At 32.5% G+C, this 9,268-nt stretch overlaps 2 protein-coding genes across 2 annotated transcripts in view; both read right to left on the bottom strand.

Annotated features, from left to right (window-relative positions):
• prune (prune exopolyphosphatase) overlaps positions 1-7,339 on the bottom strand; it is a 28,728-nt gene extending 21,389 nt beyond the window's left edge. The window contains exon 1 of the mRNA XM_056475398.1: positions 7,154-7,339. Coding sequence (XP_056331373.1) covers positions 7,154-7,192 — 39 coding nt within the window. The 5' untranslated portion in view covers positions 7,193-7,339. The remainder of the gene's footprint in view (positions 1-7,153) is intronic.
• A 1,674-nt stretch (positions 7,340-9,013) lies between these two features.
• myo1eb (myosin IEb) overlaps positions 9,014-9,268 on the bottom strand; it is a 45,533-nt gene continuing 45,278 nt past the window's right edge. The window contains exon 27 of the mRNA XM_056475129.1: positions 9,014-9,268. This exon is cut by the window's right edge and continues 902 nt beyond it. The gene's annotated coding sequence lies outside the window, so the exon portion shown is untranslated.

The following is a 9,268-nucleotide window of genomic DNA, read 5'->3' on the forward strand; positions in this document are numbered from 1 at the left end:
GTTTGTTCCTCGCTGCTGTCGCCGCTGGCTTGCATGATTCGGGACCTGTAGAGCTGTGCATCGATGGATTTGCTCTTCAGTGTTTGAACTCTCAGCAGTGAATATTAAACCACACTGAATTAAACTAAACTGAACTTAAACACTGAAAACTGGACTGACACTGTTTCAATTTACTATAATCTTATGTGAAGCTGCTTTGACACAATCATTGTAAAAGTGCTATAGAAATAAAGATGAATTGAAAGGCCCCTAGTTAATAGCCTTAGACATAGAGTGTGTGTGTGCGTGCGTATTAGTCTCGGTGTAGAAGCTTGGAACTTCAGTCCAAAGCCCACAGTTGGAATAACTTTGTTTAGTTGCTGCAATTTTGTTCTGTGCAGAAACGCAGTGTTGAGAAACCTTTACAGTTAACCTTGTCAATTTAAAGTGGGGTTAATAGTGAAATCGCTTAATCGTTGTGTCCCATACGGTCTACGTTTTTTTAGACGTGTTTTTTTATTTAGTTTTTTAGAGCAACAGTATCTCCAACAGAAAAGAACCCACCACATCAAAAGCTACGGTTTCAAAATATTTTTAATATTTAAAAAAATAAAATATATTGTGTTCAATAGGGGAAATGGTGTTGCTTTCTTACCCAGACATTTAAAAAGAACATATTTTAGAGCAGTAATCACAGTACTGTGATCATTTTATCCAAGGTTATCATGCTGTCAGAATCTTATACCGGCCCATGTAAACGACAAACTCATGTAAAAATTGCATAATATCTACCTATTTTATTCACTGGCTGCCTGAAAAAACTCTGCTTTTATCCACAAATACTGTAGTTGTACATGAATTTTGGAAGAGTTTGGTTTGTTTAGAAATTTTGAGAATTTGCTGTTTTTAGCACAACAAAAGCAAACAAACTCCCAATGCAATTCTTTTGATGATAATACAATCCATTGGAAAGTGAGCGTGTGAGTGTTTACAAATGCTGAAGAAGTCCTCCAGAGCTGAAATTCAGGTGTGAACTATTCATCTCTTAGCTCATTTCCACTGAGCGGTACAGTTCATAATAATACTGTTCTGAAGTGGCGCTCAGTATAGTACTGTACTGAATGACTCATGTAAAACACACTGTAAGCTGTAGGGCAATCACTACAAACTAGGCCGTTCTGACCAATCAGAGCAGAGTTGAGTCTCAGAATAGTGAGGTTGAGAAAAAAAATCCCTGAATGAACCATTTCAGACACCGTGAGAAAAAAAGCTAATACTTAAATGTCTATTATGAGATTTTATTGGTCTCTTTTAGCCTTGGATTCAGGTAATCCCATTGCACAGGACCTTCAAAACAAAAAAGAGCAACCTTTAAAACACACAATGTGTCACTTTAAAACAGCCTGAAATACACAACTAAAATGTCTGTTTGTGGTTTCAGTCACATTATCTATGCACAAATATTTACAGCAAGTAAACTACATGACACGCTGTAAATGCATCCAGCAGGCTGTGAAGAGTTGCAGCTCCACAAACTGAGCTTCAGCTGACAAACAATGCTGAACATATGATCAGCCAGTCCTCTAGATCACTGACAGCCAGTGAGAGGAGGGTACAATGTGCCAGAGATAAAACACCTCCTGCTTCTTACCACTGCGTGCCTTTAACAGATGATAACATGAATGACAAAATTACCATCATTACCTATAACCCCTATAAACACTAAGGGAAGTTGGTTGAAGAGGTGACAAAAAGATGCTAGGCAGCAGATCTATTATTGTCACAGACTTAACTTATTACACTTAATATAATAATCAAACTTTACTGTTACCTTTGCATTTTTGAGTATCCGTTTTTTCAGCTTGTGAATTCACAAAGCATTCAAGCTACCACTACAAAGTACAAGCTTAAAGGAATTCGATTTTTGGTGTTTTGTGTTGAAATAAGCATCCAAAAAAAAAAACCCCAACAGAAAACCACCGTGTAATGAACCACCGTGAAATTGTGACCCATAATCTTTAATTCCTCTCCATGGTCATTTGAAAGGTAATAATTACCACAACAGCGAAAGCTTCAGTTATATTTAGACATTTCTTAAAAAAAAGAAATGGATCGACTTCTTTCAGTTTCATTGTGAATGAAATTCTGCAAAACTGAAAATGAAAAGATACAATTATAAATGAAATAGTCTCTTTTCTATGCAATTAATATCAGGAATAATGTGAATATTATATTTGAAGGCAAAAACAAACCAAAAGAGGCATTTGCTTATGATTTCAGTAGCAGAGGCTGACAGAAATAACTATTTATTTTCTTATTGGGCTGACTGTGCTAACGTTACATACTGCCAGATGCTAATATGCCCGTCAATATACAGTTGAATGTTTCTGTTTAACGGAGAGAAAATTTCTTCAACACATTTCTAAACATAATAGTTTTAATAGCTCATTTCTAATAACTGATTTATTTTATCTTTGCCATGATAACAGTAAATAATATTTGACTAGATATTTTTCAAGACACTTTTATAAAGCTTAAAGTGACATTTAAAGGCTTAACTAGGTTAATTAGGTTAACTAGGCAGGTTAGGGTAATTAGGCAAGTTATTGTATAACGGTGGTTTGAGGTGTGGAAGATTTATTCATGTTTTTAAAAACTTCATATCTGCATTGAATTTATTAAAATTAAAAATACTATGAAAACAGTAGAAGAACTGCGGTGTATTTATAAGTGTTTTTAAAACAAATAATTAGAATTTCTTTCTTTCAGGACAATGCTCAATTATTTATAATTTCATTTTTCAGTGTCACATGATACTTCAGAAATTGATGCATGATATATCGGCGACCATATCGATATCAGCAGTTAAATGCTATTTTTAAATTGATCATTATCAGCATACAAAATTAGGGCGATATCTTCAAGCCAATAAGTTCTGTATTATTTCTACAGGCTTGAAGTGCTTTCTGCCTGCCAATTTTGAAATATTTTACTGGTATTTTTATTGTGGTTAATAAACAATGGCTTGGTTGCTTTAGTTATGCTTTTTTTTGTGAGGCAGATTTTATTTAAAGAAAGTTGGCCACAAATGTGAATCGATAGTTAATAAATATCAGAAACCAGTTCAAACTTTTATATAATAAAATCAGTTATTCACTGCATGTGCTTGCATTGTGTTTGTGTGAAATATGAAAAATGTATATGATTTTTACCCAGATATCGACTATCGGCCTTCAAATCTAGAGTTATTGGCCAAACATTTCTTATCGGTGCATCCCTACTTAAATATACTAATTATGTGACCAGAATGATTTATTTTTCTTATTATGAATGTGGCAAACAGTATACTTTTTTCATAATTCATTGCTGAAAAGAAAGCTAAAAAATTAAGGGTATCCATTTGAAATAAAAATCCTTATAATTATTAATGCTTTACTGTTATTTGCTGAACAAATTTACCATAATGGGAGCCAGATCTTTTAGCTCTACAGCTCCTCGGCTATGAAACTTGATTCCCTTCGATTTAAGGAACAGTGATAGTTTTCACACTTTTAAATCCTGTCTAAAGACCCATCTTTTTAAGCAGGCTTTTTCTGATTATTTTTTATCATGTTATTTTATATTTAAGACGTGTTTGTATTTGCAACCCTTTTCATGTAATTGAAATTATTTGTGGCAATGTTTTATTAATTGTTTTTGGCATGTTTGTTGTCCAGAAGGTGTCCAGAAATATTATTATTATTATTATTATTATTAAATACAGACACACACACATACACACACATATATATATATATATATATATATATATATATATATACACACACATATATATATGTAGACGCATTATATTTGTTACTTAAAATGTAAAAAAAAATTTGAGATTCCAAGAGCCTATATTAAAGCCTACTTGAGAAATGAAGAGCACTTTTAATAGAATAACACCGAATACATCACCCTAGATAAACAAATCCTTTTATCTCTCCCCATGATGACGTTAATTAGCATTCGGCTCGCTCCATTACTCCAGCCGAATACAGCGGCAGCCATCAGTGACGTCAGCATTAAATGATGTACTCTGATCTGGGCAAACAGCTGGGGTTTGTTTGAAATGCTGAACGACAGACTGTCAACACAGACAGACTGAGCTCACAGCTGGCACACACCCGGGAGAGGTTTGTTTAGGGTGAATTTTTTGGCAAACCTCCGTCTCTCTCATGTGATAAACATCACCAAAAAAATCTCAGTTTGATGGGGAAGTGAAGAAAAAAAAACATGCTTATTCTGAGAACTTGCTTGTTAGTCACTGTGATGTGAAATGAACCACGCGATGGTGAGTAAACAGTCCAAAAACCCTGGAAAGTGTCTCTATATTTGCAACCTCACGCTTCAGTGCGGAAAAAAAGCACTTTAACCACAAGTGAAACCGTATATTTTCTTTAATCATTGACTGAATTGGCTAAAGAAGCCATCTTTGCTCGCTTCTGTGAGCTGAGCGACTCAAAGTAAACACAGGGATTGATATTAGGTGGTTAGCAGTCGGGGAGCGCAAGTGTTTGGGTTTAAAACAAAAGTGTTTGGGGTTGAGCGATGCACTGCTGTTGGGCAGATGTGGACAAGATCGTTTTAGCCGGACAGGCAGCAGGTGTTATTGTCTCTGCAAATACAGACACCTTGAGTCATGAAACTGAGCGCATGAAGCTGTAAAACTAGAAAAGTGGGAACCAATATTATTGACTAAACAAAGGGTCTATAAAAAAAACGCTCAGTTAGCTGCAAAAGAAGCATTTAAATGACTATATTTAATAATTTTATCAAGGAAAAATATACATCTTAAGTGTGATCAAATTTGCACAATTATAAAGTTTAAAACAGCGTTGGGTTTAATTAGTTACAAAGTAACTAGTTACAGTAATTACATCATTTTTTCTGCAAAAAAGTAATGGATTACTTTTAATGTTTTTATTTGCCTTAAATACTGTAAATAAATTCAACAGTTCTTAATGGATTCAGAGAAGAGATTAACAATAAACAAATATATTTTGCAGAATAATTCTTTTTTTCAGCTAAAGGTTTTATTTATCAAGACGATTGAACATGCTTAAGAAACAATAAATTGAGTCAGAAATTAATGAGAGTGTAGGATAATCATTTATGAAATATGGTGTAATTACTTTGAAATGTTTAAATGAAAAAAGCTTGGAGTGATGATACAGACAGTTATAATGTCATAGATTTAACTTCAAATAAATGCTGTCGTTTTGAACATATTCATCAAAGAAAGAAATTCATCTTAGAGTTTTTTTTTTAATTATTATGTTGAAAACAGCCAAGCAGCAAGATTATTATATTAATATTATTCTTAGAATATCTGTATGATTTCTGTAGCATCATGTGACTGGAGTAACGATGCTGAAAATTCAGCTTTTGAAATGACAGGAATAAATTACAGTTATATTTAAATAGCTGTAGTAAAAATCTAAGATGAATTGTCTGTATCGTCACTCATGATACAGAATTCAAGAGTTTTTCTATTCAAAAATGTCAAAGTAATTACACCATATTTCATAAATGAATATCCTATACTCTCATTAATTTCTGACTCAATTCATTGTTTCTTAAGCATGTTCAATCGTCTATTGAGGTAAAGTTGGTTTTATATTCGCACATTTGTTCAGTGACAATTTGCGACATGCTCCCTATTTTGTTTACCATGATGCTTTGAATATTGTGTCTGAAATCAGATGAAACAATAGCACTAGTTATTTGACTGTGAACAATGTTGTACTTTAATAGTCATTGGCTTTCATAATGTTTTGACTATTTATAAATAAAAGATTGCTTTTCTGAAACTATATTATTAAGGAGAAACTCTGAATGTGTGAATATAAAACCAACTTTACCTCAGTCAATCGTCTTGATAAATGTAATCTTTAGCTGAAAAATAGAATTGGTCTGCAAAATATATTTATTTATTGTCACTCTATTCTTGTGGTACTTTTGATAAAATAAATGCAGGCTGGGTGAGCAGAAGAGACATCTTAAAAAAAAAAAAAAAAAAACATTAAAACTAACAGTTCTAAAAGTTTTGACCACTAGTGTCCATGGATGAATCTGGACGTACTGGATTTACTAGGTTAAAAAAAAAAAAAACTAGATTGAAGACAAACTATAAAACTAAATTGAGAAAAGAGTTATTATTTATTTTTAATCTCGAACGGTTTTATAGATTTCTTACAAATGTTAAATTCAAATATTGTCATTTAGTGCACTTTTAGTTATTTGTCTTGCTACGATTAGCAGAAAATGTCAATTGATTAAAAAACATGTTTTCAGTTGTTGTCATTGAAAAAGCAATAGGTTACTCCATATACTGCTTTTATTACGTCTGAAATTAAAACATTCATCATTGTCTGCAAAGGAATCTAATCATGTCTGAAAACATGGAATGATTAGGTCATTTTATTCTCTAAATGACAACCCTTTTATTTAAAATTGAGAAGAACTCATTAGTTTAGCATAAAAAGAATGATGAATATAAAAGATGAGATTTGCAAAGTCTTTTTCAAACTGTAAATGCACAAAATTACTTAAATGTATATAGAACATGCAAAATACAATTATGCACAGATAAAAATGTGAAAATTTCTAGACTAAGTGTGGCAAAAATGCATAATTATAGTGTTGTATTGAATTTGAATTGAATTAAATTGTATTGAATGTGTGTGAAAAAGCATAATTCATAATTACATTTACATATACTATTTAGCGCCATACGTTAACAGAGCATTGCACTAAGTTAAAGTAACACTGTTACAATATTTATGGGGGTAGTTAATACATAAAAACATAATGAAAACTTTTGTTATAATATAGATGATAAACGTAACAAAACATATGTGGTTTCTCGCAGTGGTCTCTTAGTCATTAGCGCATGCGGCGAGGGTCCGTGCACGCGCGTCATACCATATGACTTAAGTCAATATCAAGTGTACATTAAACAAAGCGTACACTATTTACGACACCAAACCATCCTATACGACAAGCACACTCAAGTGTCTGAATGTCTCGACATTAAAGGACTGGTCACCGGCCACATTTTAAGTGGCTAAAATGGTAGAACAAAACAAACCACGCGTAAGTGTTTAAGCGCACAGTATTAGCTCAATCTTACCTTCAGCACATCACGACAGCTCCGTAAATACGCCTCCATTGTTACACGGAGCACGAGGGGTTTCACGTAGCGGAATATCCTAAAAGTTTTAAAAATATCCTTCAGTGCTTCCGAAATGTGTAACTAGAGGATCTCACCGCTTCACTGTGTGCAAGTTATGAATCCAGAGCTTTGCGAGAGCGTAGACGTTTCTCATCGAGTTACGTCCTGACGTCACATGACCACACGGTAAATGTAGTTCCGTAGAGTTTTGTGAGTTGTAGTGCATGTTGGCTAACTTTTGAGCATACTTTCGCACAATAACTCAACTGTGTGTGTGTGTGTGTGTGTGTGTGTGTGTGTGTGTGTGTGTGTGTGTGTGTGTGTGTGTGTGTGTGGTGTGTGTGTGTGTGTGTGTGTGTGTGTGTGTGGTGTGTGTGTGTGTGTGTGTGTGGTGTGTGTGTGTGTGTGTGTATATATATATATATATATATATATATATATATATATATATATATATATATATATATTTATTTATTTTTTTCATCTATTGTTCATCCAAAAATTACAACATTTATGTATAAAAGAAATAAACCCCCAGATCTTGACGACTTTGCAATTTACAGATTAATGGCTAATCAAATGCCAACTAAATTAACTCCAGAGAACAGTTCCACAAACCAAGTTTAGAGAAATAGCTAGTTTTGATTAGGTAAGTCAGGTTTAATGGTGGATTTAGTTTCATAAATTAAATTTACGATAGTTTAAACTCAGTTACTCTCTGCTGGAAAACTAGCCTGGTCCGGGGCAGGTTAACTCAGGCTAAGTCTCAAGTTTATGCTTAAAGTAATGTTAACATTCGCCTGCCATGATTTGATGCCATTTTAATTCACTTAACTTCTTAATAATTATTAAAATTTATAATCACTTATAGTAAATATATATACACCAAACATCTTTTAGAATAAAACAATATATACATTTAAATTCAAACAAGTTATTCCAAACAAAACAAATACAAAACTAAAACATTTCAATTCAATTTTTAAATATTTTTAATGTTTCTGTTGATTTTTATTCTGATTGTTACAGTTTTATTTAATATTTTCCCCCAACATATTAATTTGGGTGTACTAACTTTTGGACTGTGATCTTCAGTTTATTTGTTGTTAGATTAGTTCCAAATTTTGCTTTGGTACTGAATAATCTAATGTACAGTAGAAGTCAGAATTATTAGCCCCCTTTTGAATTTTTTTTTTTTCTTTTTTATATATATATTTCCCCAAAAATGTTTAACAGCAATGAAATTTTCACAGTACGATCTGATAAGACTTTCTGCAGAAGAACAAATGTTATTTGTTTTATTTTGGCTAGAATAAAAGCAGTTAGAAATTTTTTAAAACTTATTTTAAGGTCAAAATTATTAGCCCCTAAGCTATTTTTTTTCGATAGTCTTTAGAACAAACCATCGTCATACAATATCTTACCCAATTACCCTAACCTGCCTAGTTAACCTACTTAAGTCTTTAAATGTCACTAAGCTGTATAGAAGTGTCTTAATAAATATCTAGTCAAATATTATTTACTGTCATCATGGCAAAGATAAAATAAATCAGTTATTAGAAATGAGTTATTAAAACTATTATGTGCAGAAATGTGTTGAAGAAATCTTCTCTCTGTTAAACAGAAATTGGGAAAAAAATAAAACAGGGGGGATAATAATTCAGGGGGACTAATAACTCTGACTTCAATTGTATATGCACAAACATATTATTGTAAAGCCTCCTGTAGAAAATATTAATTTAAAAGAGAGATCTATGAGGGCTGGACCGATCTCACAAGAAAGGATACATTGAATATATACAGCCCTCATTGTTCAAATTCAGTCCAAAACATGATTTAATGAAGGGAAAAAAACATTCATTTTCATACATACATGTATATCCATTTAGGCTAACCAGCAGTAAACCAATGGGTAATATTAGATTCAGAATGGAGTCATTATCCATTTTTAATGAACAACTATAAAAAGTTATGGACCAGTATTGAAAAAAGGACAATATGAAACCGGCTCCTAGATCAAACAAAAAACATACAAATGAGATAAATGTCACAGGAATTGGTTGTAACCATTTA

Source organism: Danio aesculapii, chromosome 16 (assembly GCF_903798145.1).
Source record: "Danio aesculapii chromosome 16, fDanAes4.1, whole genome shotgun sequence".
Taxonomy (NCBI): Eukaryota; Metazoa; Chordata; class Actinopteri; order Cypriniformes; family Danionidae; genus Danio; species Danio aesculapii.